General features: G+C 41.3%; 1 protein-coding gene across 1 annotated transcript; it reads left to right on the top strand.

Moving 5' to 3' along the window:
* The first annotated feature begins 338 nt into the window (after nucleotides 1-338).
* LOC117488462 (integrin alpha-6-like) lies at nucleotides 339-16,973 on the top strand. Its single transcript, XM_034137368.1, has 26 exons — nucleotides 339-585; nucleotides 6,820-6,947; nucleotides 7,049-7,128; nucleotides 7,821-8,082; nucleotides 9,552-9,683; nucleotides 9,789-9,996; nucleotides 10,087-10,280; nucleotides 10,597-10,688; nucleotides 11,179-11,306; nucleotides 11,390-11,479; nucleotides 11,591-11,652; nucleotides 11,808-11,971; nucleotides 12,055-12,198; nucleotides 12,292-12,407; nucleotides 12,491-12,647; nucleotides 12,962-13,039; nucleotides 13,119-13,198; nucleotides 13,320-13,397; nucleotides 13,486-13,588; nucleotides 14,094-14,264; nucleotides 14,420-14,515; nucleotides 14,619-14,735; nucleotides 15,059-15,157; nucleotides 15,265-15,390; nucleotides 15,527-15,606; nucleotides 16,148-16,973. Exons 1-25 carry the CDS (start codon nucleotides 410-412, stop codon nucleotides 15,593-15,595), a joined length of 3,150 nt encoding a protein of 1,049 aa, XP_033993259.1. The 5' UTR covers nucleotides 339-409; the 3' UTR covers nucleotides 15,596-15,606; nucleotides 16,148-16,973.
* The last annotated feature ends 18 nt before the right edge of the window (nucleotides 16,974-16,991 follow it).

The raw sequence follows: 16,991 nt of genomic DNA, 5'->3' as shown, positions 1-16,991 counted from the left end.
TTACGCCTGTTTTCAAGAGGGTTCAGCTGAAGTCTATTCTATAATGGTGCTGAGAGATTTACCCAGAAGTTCAGAACTGTAGCCTAAAGCACCATTTTCCTTCTAATGTGTTTTGACAAAGCCTCAGGCATCTTTGAACTGCTTAGATTACAGTATTGATATGCTGAAAACTAACAAAAGGCAAACAAAGCATTGATCTTTTTTCAAGAATTGTCAATAAAAGTCAGATTATAAAACAATCTGAGGTGTGTTACAGTGGGGTGGTGTGTGCCAGGAGTAGGAGGGGCTGCTGCGAGTAAAGTGCACAACATTCACCCCCCCCCCGAGCAGCCATTCGCACTCTGCACCTCCTTCAGAGAGGACTCACCTTTCACAAGTTCAAGGGGAGTTTTGAATTAGATTGTATCTCATGGAGGTCAGGATCACCTGTGGACTGTGGTTCTTCGCCTTTATTTTGGGATGTGGGCGACTATCGGCGTTCAACCTGGACAGCACGAATGTCCAGCGGAAGAACGGGGACCCGGGCAGCTACTTCGGCTTCTCTCTCGCCATGCACTGGCAGCTTGCTCCGCAGGATAAGAGAATGTAAGATTTCAACTTTTCATTTTAGAAGGGGTGGCATGTTTGGCGGCAGGTAAAGATAGCTACTTCTGTGACGTCCTAGCCTTAAAAACAAGTCGTTAAAATAACTTTTGGAACAATGTAATACAAATGTCATTTAAATGTAGACGACTGTAAGTTTGTTTTTATAGTGTCAGAGCTGCTACATGAGAGGAAACCCCCCTCTAAACCACACTTTTCACGTCACCCTTCAAATGTCATAAGTACTAAATTCTACGTGAATGTTGAGCTCAGGTGTGTCGCAGATAGTCTCTTAGAATTTAGCTTTTTCACTACATTTTAGAAAAACCACAGCTTCTTAACATAACTGTATACACCTGTTGTACGTTTAATTAATGGCCGACACATTGTTAATCGTTGTTGAGTTTTTCTTTCCAGGTTACAGTACTTATTTGTGAGTTTTTATCTGACCTCTACAACAGCTTTTTGCACGTAACATATACGTAACAAACTCTCCCCCTCTCTCCCTCTCGTGCTTTGTGACCAAAACATCTCATTGAATCATTGTTGGCATTTTTATGGGCATTAATTCAGAGGGATTTGTCATTTTGCACAAAGGCTAAGAGCCATCAAGTGGTCACTCACTGGTTTGAATAGCATGAATATCAACAGACCTGAGATCAGAGCAGTCAAATTCTTTAAACTGTGAGTCTGTTTGACTATAAAGGACCAGTCAGAAATCAATTAACATGTTTTCCTATTTTTGTCACTAAAATACTTTAAATTGTGTTGGTGGCAACAAACAGTGGTGTTAAAAGTAGCAAAACCACACTGTAAGGTACTGCACTGAAAATGTATCATAAGTTAAAAAAGGTAACTATAACAAAGTAATAAAACCACCAAAAGAAAATGCACTTAAAAAGAATAACATCATCTGATTTGTATTATGAGGCAAGGATTTGTAAGTAGTGTTATTAATGTTTTAGTTGGTTGAGGTGGAGCTTTTTTTACCTGCTTTATTGTATACATGGTTGGGTAGTTTAATCCATAACATTGGTACATATTTTATAACCCTATATGTTTTGTATATCAAAACTAAAATAAGTAAAGTTAATAAACTATAGCTGTTTAGGTCTACGCACTGTGGTGACCTCAAATAATTAGTTATACAAATACAAAATACAATTTGGACAGCGAGAGTTGCCTGTTGACTAATTACTAGATAGAAATGGCGGTGTATCAATACATTCTGAGTAAAAAGCTGGTCAATAGCAGCAGAAAGAGTCCCCCACGATTAGATTTTGATTATCACAAGAGAAACTTGTGGAGGTTCGGGTACTGTAAGGTGGCCTATTTGAAATGAATTATAAATAAATTAGAATTGCATCTTGTGCTGTATAAGGGACAGTGGTGGAATTCTACCACTGCGCACACACACACACACACACACACACACACACACACACACACACACACACACACACACACACACACACACACACACACACACACACACACACACACACACACACACACACACACACACACACACACACCACACACACACCACACACACACACACAACACACACAATCACACAGTGGCAGTGTGTATCCTAGTTTAAGGCTGTTTCTAAATGAAAGACACATGGTGATCAGCACAAGACCAAAGCCCCCCTGCTCCAGGTTGTAACGTTACATACAAACAGAACACAGTTGGATTATGTGATCAGAGACAAACATATAAGTAGATAATGTATATTGAGTCAGTGGCTGTGTCAACTGCTAGAACAATTAATTAAATTAACAGAAAACTTATATGCAATTTTGATTGTTCATTTAATAATTAACAGCTCTTTATTTTCAAAGATATTCTTACTTGCCTCCTTGTCTAGTAGAATTCTAAATCCTTTGAGTTCTGGGACAGTAAGTTAAACAAAAATAGCTATTTTGATACAGAAATTGGGACTCTTGCAACTACAATAGGATATTTTTGGGGCCAGACAGTGCCTTTATTGGAGATACAGTGGTGAAAGGGGGAGATAGAGGGGATGACATTGCCTGACTGTCCAACCACCGAGCTATCGGGCGGCCCTGCAATAATCATTTTAACACTTGTCTGACATTTTGTGGATTCAACTATTAAATCATTACTGATTTAGAAAGTAATTGGCAGCTTTATAATAAAGAGTATATGTTATGTTCAGCTACAATCCTCATTTACAAGTGGTTTAAACGTAGGCATATTTATTTATCATGATACAAGGCAATTAGCCCTAATCTGTTGTCAAAAAACATTTTTAAAACCGTAGCTTGAACCATCAGCAACATATCTGTGCATGTTGGAGCAGGAAGCCATGTTTGTTTTGCAAGTGAAGGGGCTCCTACTGCTGTTGTAGAGGTGGAATGTGCTCTCACTGTGGACTGTGTATTTGTGTATGCACATCCATGTGCTGTGTGTGTGTGTGTGTGTGTGTGTGTGTGTGTGTGTGTGTGTGTGTGTGTGTGTGTGTGTGTGTGTGTGTGTGTGTGTGTGTGTGTGTGTGTGTGTGTGTGTGTGTGTGTGTGTGTGTGTGTGTGTGTGTGTGTGTGTGTGTGTGTGTGTGTGTGTGTGTGTGTGCATGTATGAGTGCCTGTTCGGTGTGTATTAATGGTGCTGATGCATGCTGTGGCTGAGCACTGAGGCGTTGCCCTGTTGTCAGTCACTTGGAAGAGTGTCAGAGAGCTCAGTGTGCTTCTTGAAACACTTCTAACCTGAGGCAGAAAAAAAAGTAGAGATACAGAGAATAAAAAAAGAGTGTATTTGCTGAAGGTGATTTAGTTCTCTAATGTGAATTGCATCAACATGTGCGCAAGTGTTGGCGTGTGTGTGCTTGTGCCCTCCACCCATGTGTCTCCCACTGCTGGGTGTGTACAGTGAGTCACAATCCTCAGCCATGCATGCCAACTTTTATTCAGTCTAATATATTGCACTGTCTTTCTAGCCCCACAGGGATGAGTTTTACATGTACCTGCAGGAGAGGGCAGGAGCTAATCGGATCCTGTATATGCATGTGTCAGTGTGTGTGTGTACTTGTGTCTGTCTGTCTGTCTGTCTGTCTGTGTGTGTGTGTGTGTGTGTGTGTGTGTGTGTGTGTGTGTGTGTGTATGTGTGTGTGTGTGTGTGTGTGTGTGTGTGTGGTGTGTGTGTGTGTGTGGTGTGTGTGTGTGTGTGTGTGTGTGTGTGTGTGTGTGTGTGTGTGTGTGTGTGTGTGTGTGTGTGTGTGTGTGTGTGTGTGTGTGTGTGTGTGTGTGTGTGTGTGTGCGTGCATGCGTGCGCGTGCATGTGCGTGTTGCATTCCATGGTTGGTCATAATTGCCAGATGGAGCTGTCTGTATAATAAAATCAAGATCAAAATGCACGAGTGGGGCAAGGAGGGAGAAGGAGACAAAGTGAAGGGTTAGGGAAGTTTAAGAGCTTGGTTCAAATGTGAGAAATGTCTGGGAGAAAGTAAATGTGTGTGTGTTTCTGAGGATTTAGACACACTGTCGGTAACAGGAAACAAAGACATGCCGACATGTTAAATGTTCAACAGTAATGTCACATGCTGTGTCTAGATTTTTTTTTAAATGATAAAAGAGAAGATAGGAGAGTTTAAGTCAGCTTTTTTGTGAGTGTACATGGCCTGTGTACAAGTATGAAAGTCTGATTTGCCCCTCCCCACTCCCACCTTCCCCTCAGGTTAGTTGAGGATATCCAACATCAAAGGAGGAAAGAAAGAGGTGATGACTGAAAGAATGCTGAGAGGAACATAAATCAGTTTTACATCTGGGCACCAAATATCAGCTGCTATTCAGACTCGCTGGGATTTGATCCTGGCAGATCGATGGAGATAGAAGTTGGGAAACAGACATAATATGAACCTCAAGATCTGCAACCCATTTGGAGGTCTAGTTGATAGGGTGCAGCTTGCTGTCGCTAAGCAACTGGCTTAGTCGACAGCCAGTTTGCTGCTGTGGAAAAAAAGTACACACCTCTCTCTATGGGATATCTGATGGTCACTCTGTCTGCCACGGCCACACGCACACACACTTTCTGTTTGTCTTTGTCCTTCCTGTAGTGTTAGCCTGTGTGTCGGGGTTTCCTCTGCTGTTGCTGAACGATTAGATGAACAGCTGGTTCTTGGTCAGTGAGGCAGCGACTGATCTGATCACTGACACGTCATGTCGGCTCTTCACTCTTCAAAAGCAATACACAATAATAATGTGTTGCAAATAAGATTATATACAGTATATCTCTCAAGATTAGTCTCCAATTCAGTTTCTTGAACAAGGCCTTTTATGATCAAATGTAAGTAAAAACACTGCCACTTCTTCCTGGAATAATGTACAGTGGGACGGGAAATTCTCCGAGCTAATTCATATGGGGGAAATTAAGAACATTTTAAAGGATAGACAATACAGCACCTATTTGTACAGCACTCATTGGCAATCTGATGACTCCACGCTTTTTAGCTTCACTAAAATCAATTGTTAATCCGACCCCATTTCCAAGTTGTGTCTTTGCAGAGCACTCACTGTTTATTCTCCTGGCTTCCTGTGTCTCCGAGAAGAATTGTAGTAAAGGTGTGCCCTCCTGGGATTCACTGTTAGTCACACATCTTTAAAGCGATAACACATTTGAAACTTATCTTTCAAAGACAAGCAGGCGGTGTGAAAATGTGTTTTTCTGCTTAGTATGATAGTGCACCGCAAGGTGGAGAGTTGAACTCTGGGTCAAGTGTCATTTCCTCCCTTGGTAGTTTAAAAAAAGCAGCATTGGCCACACACTCGTTTGGTTAAAGGCGCAAATTACAGTGTTCTGGTTTTTGAAACAAATCCAAACCAATCCAGCGGTTCAGATTGGATAAACAGTGTGTGACTTTCTTTCCATTGAGTTCACTTGTCGTGATGTATTTTATTTAGGAGAAATTACATCATACTTTATTTTCTCTAAAACAAATCTTAATCCATCTCCTAATGGCAGCCTCATAAGTCTGTGGACAATTTTAACCAGTCATATTGATGTCATATAAATAGATTTATTGTCGTTACTAATCCCCATTGCGCCAGTTTAAGTCAATAATCATGAAGATTTATGCTGTGACATTTAATATTTAAATGTCTCCAACATGCAGTATTTGTGGTGTTGAGTGGGTCTACCCTACAGACATGCTGATGACATTATGCCTCAGCTCTTCACTCTGACTATATGTCTCTGTTGATTCCCTCCCAGATGCTGAGCGTATGTGAGAATGCTTTGTCTAACGGCTAAAAATGGCTTTCCTAATGTCATCTGGTGAAGACAGTGTGCTGTTTAACATTAACTCTAGATGTCATCGGATAGACTGAGCAAGCCAGAGAGCATACAAGGATAGAGAGAGAGATGTGTGTGTATTGAGACTAGTGTAAACCTCCACAAAGCATCAGTTGAAAGGATGACATCCTCAACTTAGTTTGATTTGCTCTGTAAGAAACCATGGGAACTGGTCGCCAATCATCAAGTCTTGGGTGTGGCATTTGCCCTAGACCTTGGTCCACAATGGCAGCCTGTGTGTGTGTGTGTGTGTGTGTGTGTGTGTGTGTGTGTGTGTGTGTGTGTGTGTGTGTGTGTGTGTGTGTGTGGTGTGTGTGTGGTGTGTGTGTGTGTGTGTGTGTGTGTGTGTGTGTGTGTGTGTGTGTGTGTGTGTGTGTGTGTGTGTGTGTGTGTGTGTGGAAAGAGATAGAGAGCCTGGCTCAATCAACCACAGCAGACGTTTGAAAGCGGTCTTTGACTCAGTGGGACCGTGTAGCCATGGAACATCAGTTTGGTGGCGGATGTGTGTGTTTGTGTGTGTGAATACGACTGCTGTGTGAGACAGTGGACTGGAATGTGTGATAGTATGATGTGTAAGAAGAAGAAATGCCACAATGCTTCTTATTCTGAGTCCTAGATGGAAATGAGTGTCACTGCTTAACGTGCATTTGATTTAAATGCAGCTGAGAATCACTTCTACATATCCTCGTGTAGGCACCTCGGAATAATGTGTTAGATAGGAACGGAATTTATTAACCATTATACAGTAGATCAAAAGTTGTAATTGTTCAACCATGAAGCTCAACCATGAAGCTTTTAAAAATAGACATGATATCATGAAAATGAATCTGAATGAATCTGAAAAAACATTTCAGGTTGCAGATTTCCACGTTCCCCACTTTAATAATCACTTGTTTAACGGATTCCTTTGTGTTTCTGTTGCAGGCTGCTGGTTGGTGCCCCGAGAGCAAAAGCCATGAGTCGCCAAAAATCCAATGTGACAGGAGGACTGTACAACTGTGACATGGCCTCCACCTCAACGTCTTGCTCCAGAGTTCAATTTGATAACAATGGTGAGATAGCTAGTTACCTAGTCAATACGGCTATTTTAAAGACCCCTTCTCAATATTTGATTCACATGATCCTCTTTGTCTCTATTCCTGTCTCTGTGTAGAGAAAACAAACGAAGAGAGCAAAGAGAACCAGTGGATGGGAGTGACCGTCAACAGTCAGGGGCCAGGAGGAAAAGTTGTGGTAAGACTGTGTGACTGTGGGACATTTTTCACAATTTTACAGTATTTTATATTATAGTAACTTATCTTTAAGTCAGTTGATTGAAGAAATAGTTGTCAGATTAATTGGAAATGACAATAATCTTCAATTTCAGCCCCACCAATACCTTTCAGCTTTCAAGGGTATCAGACATGCAGTGCTGGGTGGGAATACAGGGAAAAACATTGAACATTGTCCATTAACAGAACAGACATCAAAGTTGTGTCTTTCATGTGTCAGTCTTTCAGTAAAATAAGGCGTATGCCATGAAACTCTGAATAAAGCAGACAGAAAATGTTTGGCTACAATTAAGATCATTTACTGTCAATTAATCTAAATATTTGTTTCAATTAAAATTATATTGTTTAGCCTACACATTGTCAAAAAGGCCATTAAAATGTATCAGAGTCAAAGGGGGACATCTTCAAATTGATTGTTGTTTCCAATTAAAAGTAAAAAAACTGTTTAGCAGATCTACTTGAGTTTCAGCCCGGCAGAATGTATACATCCAATACAAGTGTGATTGGCTTTTATAGCTTTGTAGCTACTTAAAGTGAAATTGAACAGGAATTTGTGAATCAGTATGGCATCCAATCTCATTTCAACACTAGCCTTTTTTTTTTCTATAATCAACATTACTTCAGCTCTACCATGTGTTTTTGTTTTCCTGGTAGACCTGTGCCCATCGCTACCAGCGCCGGTCGGGGACATCGGGGACATCGGAGTCCCGAGACATTATCGGTCGTTGCTACGTGCTGGGGCAGTCCTTGACAATCAATCCCGACACGGACGAAGAGGGGGATACATGGCATTTCTGTCAAGGCCGAACCACAGGCCACGAGAGGTTCGGCTCCTGTCAGCAGGGCCTCTCTGCCACATTCGACAAGGACTACCACTACCTCATCTTTGGGGCTCCTGGAGCGTACGGCTGGAAAGGTAGTCTTGTGTGTGTGTGTGTGTGTGTGTGTGTGTGTGTGTGTGTGTGTGTGGTGTGTGTGTGTGTGTGTGTGTGTGTGTGTGTGTGTGTGGTGTGTGTGTGTGTGTGTGTGTGTGTGTGTGTGTGTGTGTGTGTGTGTGTGTGTGTGTGTGTGTGCGTGTGTTACTTAACCCTTAGATGCATAAGTGGGTCTTTTTTGACCCGGTGAGGTGGTTTTCTTGAAGTATCTTTGTAATTACATTTTTTTATCATTTCATGACCCGCATACATTCACTGTAGACCACACAGACCACATCACAAGTGACACCTCTCAGGAAGATTATTTTACACAGCAAGATCTGATACCTGTCAGTATAATAATAATAATAATAATAATAATAATACATTATATTTGTATAGGGCTTTTCAAGGACTCAAAATCGCTTTACAATATAAGGGAAGGTTAGGGTGGGGGGTATAGGACTATCAAACTTGATCAACCGGCATGGATTGATGGGGGGTGGGCTATGAGTAGACAAGAGGAGAAGAGATGAGTTTTGAAAAGGGACTGGAATACTGTGAGGGTCTCAGAACAGCGGAGATCTTTACATCAATATGTTCAAACGTTTTTTTTCAAAATGTAAAAAAAATGTCTAAAATTATAAATAGTGAAAGATTAAATATAAAATATTTCTAGTGTGAATACTATACTAAATATTATACAAGTGATTTTTTTTAACCAAAATTACAAAAATTGCATAAAAACACATATTATTCTAATACAGGTCCTTTTTGACCGACTTATGGAAGAGTGTAGGGTCCAGTCACTTAAGAGAATTTGACTGCACATGTGTTTAATTTTATCAATCTATTCTACAGGATTTATGATGATCACTTCTCTTTACAAAGAAATTTGCAAAAGATGCTTTTTTTTCAGTCGTGTGCTCCACATTCCTGCTAATTCGGATTACTTGTGCTATGCTTCTCCTCCAAAGAACGTCACTTTCGTCACTGCGCTTCCTTGATGCTGGAGCAATACACCTACCATGAAGGCTGCATCCTTTAGCAAAGCTATAGGCTACACATCATTTTTGTGGAAAAGCTCACATTGACGGAGTGCGATCTGTAACCAGGGTCACCTTTCAATACACTACTACACAGTGTGCACATAACACACTACTTGTCCTGAACATTTCAAACTTGGCAGAAACAAAATAAAACCCACCAAAACTGTTCTGGGTAGTCTTTCCATTGGACAAAACAAACTCTTATTTCCCTCAGATTAATGTTAAAATATACTTGCTATATACAATTAATCTCATTCGTCGAGCAGACCATTAAACGAGCAAAATCAAATGACGAAATATTCACCCGCCCAACTCTAACGCAGACAGAGACTCCTTCCATTATAGTTCTCTGGGTTTTGGATATTCTTGATAAAATCCAGATCTTTTCCATATTAACCTGTACTCCTCTTCTCCCCCCTCAGGTGTGGTGCGCTTGGAACAAAAGAACGAAACCTTTTTTGACCAGGGCATCTATGACGACGGCCCTTATGAAACAGGAGATGAGAGGAATAGGAACCCTAACTTGGTCCCCGCTCCTTCCAACAGCTACCTGGGTAAAACACTCCTCACTTTCTTCATCCATTAATTTGTCCGCCATTGTCAAGTACACAACTACCTCTGGCTATGTAAGCAAACGTGTCTTTGTCCCCGTCTCCCAGGCTTCTCTCTGGACTCAGGGAAGAGTCTGATTAAGAAGGGTGAGTTGACGGTGGTGGCAGGAGCTCCCAGAGCTCACCACAGTGGAGCGGTGGTGCTGATGAAGAAAGACGGATACAGCAGCATGTTAGAAGAGTACACCCTGGTAGGGGAAGGGCTGGCCTCGTCTTTCGGCTACGATTTGACCGTGCTGGATCTCAATAATGATGGGTGAGTAACGCAGGGTGATTCGCACAACCTGTAACTTCTGTTATTGCTGCTCCAGTAAACTCACAAACAGGTGGTTCTGTTGTTTGTTAGTTGGCAGGACATAGTGGTGGGAGCACCACAGTACTTTAAGAAGGACGGGGTAATCGGAGGAGCCGTCTACGTCTACGTCAACAAACTGGGAAAGTGGAACACAGTCACGCCCATCAGAATAGACGGACCAAGTGACTCCATGTTCGGCCTGGCTGTGGAAAACCTGGGAGACATCAATCAGGATGGTTACCATGGTGAGGCTGCTATGTGTGTTTGCGTGTCAGCACGTCATTGTTGACACGCTTTGTTGAATAAGATGAGAGAAGATTTTTACTTTACTTAAAATTTGTGGGCCAACCTAATAATTACAAGAAGCACAATAGAATAAAAAGAACACTAGTGAACATAGAAAATACAATTAGAGCAAGATACATTATGTAAGATAAGTAACCTAAAACAGATAAGTAATATTGTGTATGATTTTGGTAGTAATGTTATAGGTTAGGGGGAATTAAATATGTGTACCTGTATAACTACACTGTAAGTCACTGTTATCGTTGTTGCTGTCAGATTTTGCAGTGGGAGCTCCTAATCAGGGAGCAGGACAGGTGTACATCTACCACGGAATAGCCTCAGGTGTCATCTCCAAAGAAGCTTCACAGGTATGTATTAAACTGAACATCGATGACGATCTGACAAAGAACACTGGGGAAGACAGGCATATATATACACAAGATTAATCAGGGAGACAACACACAGCTGAAGGGAAGTTGAAAACACAAGGGCAGCATGTGAACACAATCAGACACAGGCGGGAAAACACAGGAAGAAAAACGAGAAAAATGTCTAAGAGAAAATTAAAATAAAACATTAAACACAAAAACCAGAATCATATAAAGAAAATGCCTTGCTTGTCCAGTATGTCTATCAAACGCACGCACGCACGCACGCACGCACGCACGCACGCACGCACGCACGCACCAAAACAGCCCATTATTTAATGGGCTATTTTGGATGTATTGGGGGCAACACACCAAAACATACGCTGCATTTGAATACTAACTAGGAAATCTATTACCATGGTAACATTTGAAGCATTCGGGTCGGCCTTAATACATGCTATAAAGTAAGTGTCTGTTTCTCTTCCTTTAGATTCTGTCCGGCGAGGCTTTAGGAGTGAAGATGTTCGGCTACTCTCTGGCAGGCAACATGGACCTGGATAAGAACGCCTACCCTGACCTGGCCGTCGGGTCCCTCTCTGACTCCGTCTTTGTCTACAGGTTAGTGACCTGAAAAAAAAGTCCTCACTGTTCTTCTTTGATCACGGTTGTAGATTTTCTCACTTGAGTGCTATCCTCCCCAGAGCCCGTCCAGTTATAAACATCCAAAAGGAAGTTACGTTCACACCACCGAAAATCAACCTCACCAAGAAGAACTGTGGCGAATACTTCTGGTACGTGTGTCTTTTTTTGCAGCAGGTGTTTCTGGACATTCATCAATTTGAGGAAAATCTGTGCCATTACTTTGTCTCATTGTTGTTTTATTGTGTCCACTGTGTTTTCAGCTTGGATATCGAGGCATGCTTCACCTTCACTGCCGAGCCCAAGAGTTACGCTCCCAGACTGAGTAAGCAGAGCCTATTAAAGCCCCATGTCCGATTTTCTTGTGCTTTTGGTTATTATTAACTTTCATAGACGAAAGAGCAAGAAACAGTACTCTGTCATTTTTCTTGTCATTCTTTATCCACCTCTCCCTCACGTCCCTGTCTCTGTCAAATCTAGCGGTGGCGTACTCCCTCGAGGCGGACGCTGACCACAGGAAGAAGCGTTTGAACCCCAGGGCGGTCTTCAAAGACGGCTCTGAGACTAGCTCCGAGTTAAAAGGGACGATCACCATGGACACAAAAGGAAAGAAACAGTGCATTATCAAAAAGCTTAGAATTCAGGTTGGGACTCTCTCATGACATTTCTTTCACTTTCTCTCTCAAAATGCACTGTGGGTGGGGAGTAATTTTGTGTCATTCTGCAGGACAATATTAAAGACAAGCTGCACGGGATCCCCATCGATGTGTCCGTGGACATCCAGGACGGAAACCGTAAACGCAGACAGAGCTCGACCAGTCAGCTGACGCCTGTCCTGGACGCCAAGGAGTCCCCGACGATGCGATCTGAGGTGGGAATGCATTAAAGATTGTATAGCCGTGCAGCAGATTTGATGCTCCTGATGTATCTATGTAACGGTTTTACTTTAATGGGCGTGTTTTAGGTGAATTTCCTGAAGGAAGGTTGTGGACCTGACAATATCTGTCAGAGCAACCTGCAGGTGAAATATCGCTACGGCTACAGGACAACAGATGACGACAAGTTCACTCCATTAAAACTGTAAGAGGATACACACATACTTTGATTCGCAAGAGCACCATATTCATTTTTTCCGTGGTCTCATAGCTTTGATCTGACTACAGGGAGGGTGGCGTGCCGGTGTTTTCGCTCAGCGACCAGAAGGACATCGCTTTGGAGGTTACAGTTACCAATTTAAATGGAGACGATGCACACGAAGCCTCTGTGCTCGCCAGCATCCCCCGCTCCCTCACCTACTCTGCTTACCGTGATCCCAAAAATGTGAGCGTCTTTTTAACTTTCACTCACTCTTTTTAACATAATAATAGGTTTATTTAGTATAGCACCTTTCACAGAAATAAAATTCACAAAGTGCTTCACAAGAAAGAACAAAAGTAAAAGTATAATTTGGTTTAATTCTTGTTTTTATGCACCACGACACCAAGTCAAATTCCTCGTACGTGTAAGCCTACCTGGCGATAAACCTGTTTCTGATTTCTGATTCTGAAGTATAAACAAAAGCCAATGTAAAAAGATAGGTCTTCAACATACACACACAATCATATGTTCTGATTGGTTCTTGTGATTGATTTCAGGTGGTATTCTGTGTAGCCAATAAAGACGGTTCTGAGGTTGATTGTGAGCTTGGAAACCCCTTCAAACGTGACGCACAGGTCAGAGACAATCTGTTTTTGGACAATCCTCTGCACAAGTGGCACTGTAAGTATTTTAATATTCCGTTTATGCTTTTAGACGACCTTCTACATTCTCCTGGGTACATCGAGCATCACTTCGAACACTACCGACCTGGAGATTGTTCTTCAGCTAAACACGTAATAAATAGAGGCTTGTAATGTTAACAATATATGAATAACTAATACTATAGATGGATTATGCATTAACATTTGTACTTTTGTTTTTGACTTGGCCTGTGTGTAATCTCTGATCCAACAGAACAAGCAACCAGGATAAATTAGCCTCTGTTAAAGCAAAGGCAAAGGTGGCTATCATGTTGCAGCTGTCTATATCGGGGTAAGAAACACACACATACAGCTCATATCCAAAAACACACAAGGAAGTAGAGGTACATGCTACTAACTGCGTCCCTGTGTGTTTCCAGACTAGTCCAGCCATCTCAGGTGTACTTCTCAGGAAAGTCCAAGGGTGAGACGGCCATTAAGTCTGAGAGTGAAATGGGCACTGCCATCACACATCGGTTCAGTGTGAGTACAGGACAGCTAATAGATCAGGCTTAATCTTTGTTAGATCTCACTGTTTCCTTTCAATTGTAAAGCACATTTTAAGCAAACTTTCAAAATGTCAAAAATAAGAAATGCTAATTCATCCTATTTCCATCAAATGGTTCAGAGCGGATAAACTCCGCTAGTACTGGCAATGTTTCATCCTGTCTGGAGACAAAGCTCTCTTAATGTTATGATTCTAATACAGCTGGACTTAAATGCCTGACGTCCGAACTTGTTCAACAAATGTGTTTCCAAATTCCATTTAGTACATACCACCTTAAGTGAGCATAAATGCTTTCTTGCCTAATTATACAAGTTTTATCCAAATGTTCTGATTCCATTCAACATTTCTAATGAGAATTGTTTTAAATGTGTAATAAAATATGTTTATGTTAACACTGCTTCTGACATGTCTAAGACTCGAGTATTCTGCAAGTACACAATATGATCTGAAGGAAGGCACTGATCCTTTCTTGGTTTACAGATAATCAATCTGGGGAAGAGCTTGAAAGACTTTGGCACTGCCACCCTTGACATCAACTGGCCGAAAGAGACAGAGGATGGGAAGTGGCTGCTGTACCTGGTGAAGATCAGCGCCACCGGAGTGGGCCAGATAGACTGTACTCCTAAAGAGGAGATCAACCCTCTTAGCAAGGTCAGCAAAAAGACGTCATGAAAAGACGTGGTGGTCCTCAGCCGATGCCATCTCTTTTTAAAGCAGTAGAGATATGTGCTTTCAGATTTATTTGTACAAACAAAATATGAAAAGTGTATTTGATATTTGAATGTACCTCTTTCCTCTGCTTTAAGGAGCCAAGTAAAACCAGGAAGAGAAGAGAAACAGAAAACACAATTAAGGAGGGCACTATCTCACGTTTACTTGATGGGAAGAATTCTAAAACTCTGGTAACACCACATAACCAAGTTCTACCCCTTTGTTATATTACTAGATGTTATGTACATTGGTTCAGAATCCCCATGGTAACTGTGTCCCCTTCTTTGTTGACAGTCCTGTGGCAAAGGGAATGGGGCAAAATGTGTAACGATAACGTGCCCCCTGCGGGGCATGGACAGTAATGCAGTCTTCACTCTAAACTCTCGTCTTTGGAACAGCACCTTCATAGAGGTAATTAAACACTGCAGGAGACATTTACTGTTTTTACTAAACCTAGTATTGAAAATCAGCCTCACTATCCTAACAGGCAGAAGCGTAATATATTATAACTTAACCTATAATGTAATAATTTCATGACAATACAGTCTTACGCTTTCAACAGATGTCCTTGTGAAAATATAGCCGTCATTTCCATAATTTAACATTATCAATACCATATTGTCGGAGTGACATTTAAAGGTTAAAGGCTTATTGCAGATTAAAAGTGTATGTATTTTAATGTTTTTTTTTCCTACTCCAAACACCACTTTAACATGATCTTTTTCTTCAAACAGGATTATTCCAAACTCCATCATGTGGAAGTGATCGTTAAGGCCTCCCTGAATGTCGATAGCAGAGCAAAGAACATAGTGCTGAAAAATGCTGAGTTTCCGGTATTGTTCATTGATCTGAACATATTGTTTTGTCATTCGAACATAAGAGCCAAAACAAATGAGCGAAACTGTAAAACTGATGTTGTGCCTCTGTCCCGTGTTCCCAGCTGAAACTGACGGTGTTCCCAGAGAGGCGTGAAGCTCAGTTAGGAGGCGTGCCGTGGTGGATCATCGTGCTGTCCATCCTGTTCGTGCTGCTGCTGCTGGCCCTGTTGGCTTTCCTTCTGTGGAAGGTAGGACACTCGGCTAATAAACGCACACCTCATGCATTTTGAAGAGTCTGTAAAGTACCTTTTTAAATACCAACTGTATCTATACGTATCCGTGACAGCAATAACACACGTTTTATAACAATTCTCCTTTCTTCAGTGTGGAGTGTTTGACAAAAAGAATAAAGAGGACCCAGGCGAAAAAGAGAAACTGACATCACATGCATAAAAAAAAAGAGGGTAACATTACCCGGCCTGCCATGAATGAGTGACACTTTCTCTCTCGCTCCTATTTTTCTACCAAAGTGCTGCTTTCTGGAAAAAGGAAATGTACCCTGAATGCAGTTATTAAAGCTGACTCATTATTTCTGCAAAGCGTTAATGCCGCTAAGATTTTCACACATGATCATGTGTGGGTCGTTACAGTTTACGTGCATGGCCAGGGGAGGTGATAAGCAAAGACTGAGGATTGACACCATCGGGGCTGATCTGCATCTCTTTGATTTCTCTCTTCCCACTTTCTTTTGTTTCCATCACACTTGCAGTGACTTGGTCTGAAGGTGCCTTTCTCTCTTAAAAGCCGGGGCAAACTTGTTTCTTTCTTTAAGAGGAGTGCTGATGGTTTGTCTACACTCTTAATGGTTTCACTGCATATTGGCTATTGCCCGTCAAATGGACTCATGACAATAAATGTCTCTTCAACCCTCTTTGCTTTCTCTAAATGCCTTTAAATAGCCGTTTTCCCTGAACAAAATATTGATTCCGTTTTCCCTTTCTTCAGTGTGGATTTTTTAAGCGTGCCAAATATGAAGACAAGGTTCCAAGTTACAACGCTGTTCGGATAAGACGGGAGGAGAGAACGCCAAACCCTGTGATTGATAACTGGGAAAACGTGGAAAAGAAGCCCTGGATGACAACCTGGCATGACAAAGAACATTTTTCCTAACAGTGAGATCTGATCCACACAGATTTCCTGTTTTTATACTGATGAACTCGCATTTTCACTAATTTCCCCTGCCTTGTCTTTGTACAAAGTGGATTGTAAATAACAAAGTAAATAATTTGTTAAAAAAACATTTGTAAGACCAAATTCTTGATCAAACTTCTGCTTCAGGGGTTGAATTGATCTCGGACAGTCTGTATAAATCACTGGAAGGAGAGTTGCATTGCAAAACTGCTGTCTGTCAGAGCTTTGTTTTGTACATTTACTACATTCACAGTGTTGACTGTGGGGGGGACGACAACGACACAGAGGGAGCTTCTTTTTTTTTTTATTAATGGTTTGCAGAATTGTTTTCTATTTATTCTTGGTGAGGAGTACTTAATGTTACGTGCCCTACAGGCCAAAGAGTCATTTGAACATACACAGCCAATTTCAACAAATCTGTGTTTTTCACCATTTCAAAATAATAATTTCTACAGTGCATCTTCCTAAACTGTTGATCATTAATGCCTTGGGTTGTACATACAGTAATAGACTTTTCCAGGACTCTTTTTAAATGTACTACTTCCCCGCTGAATTCATTTTCTATTCACTGGCTGTAAAATGGGAAGAGTGTGAACGCGAACAAAAGAGTTTCTTGAATAAATAAATGTTGTCATGTCAATGTGTTTGTGTCAAATCA

Source organism: Trematomus bernacchii, unplaced genomic scaffold (genome assembly GCF_902827165.1).
Source record: "Trematomus bernacchii unplaced genomic scaffold, fTreBer1.1, whole genome shotgun sequence".
NCBI lineage: Eukaryota > Metazoa > Chordata > Actinopteri > Perciformes > Nototheniidae > Trematomus > Trematomus bernacchii.
Note: the sequence above shows the minus strand (reverse complement) of the source record. Positions and strands in the feature narration are given on the sequence as shown.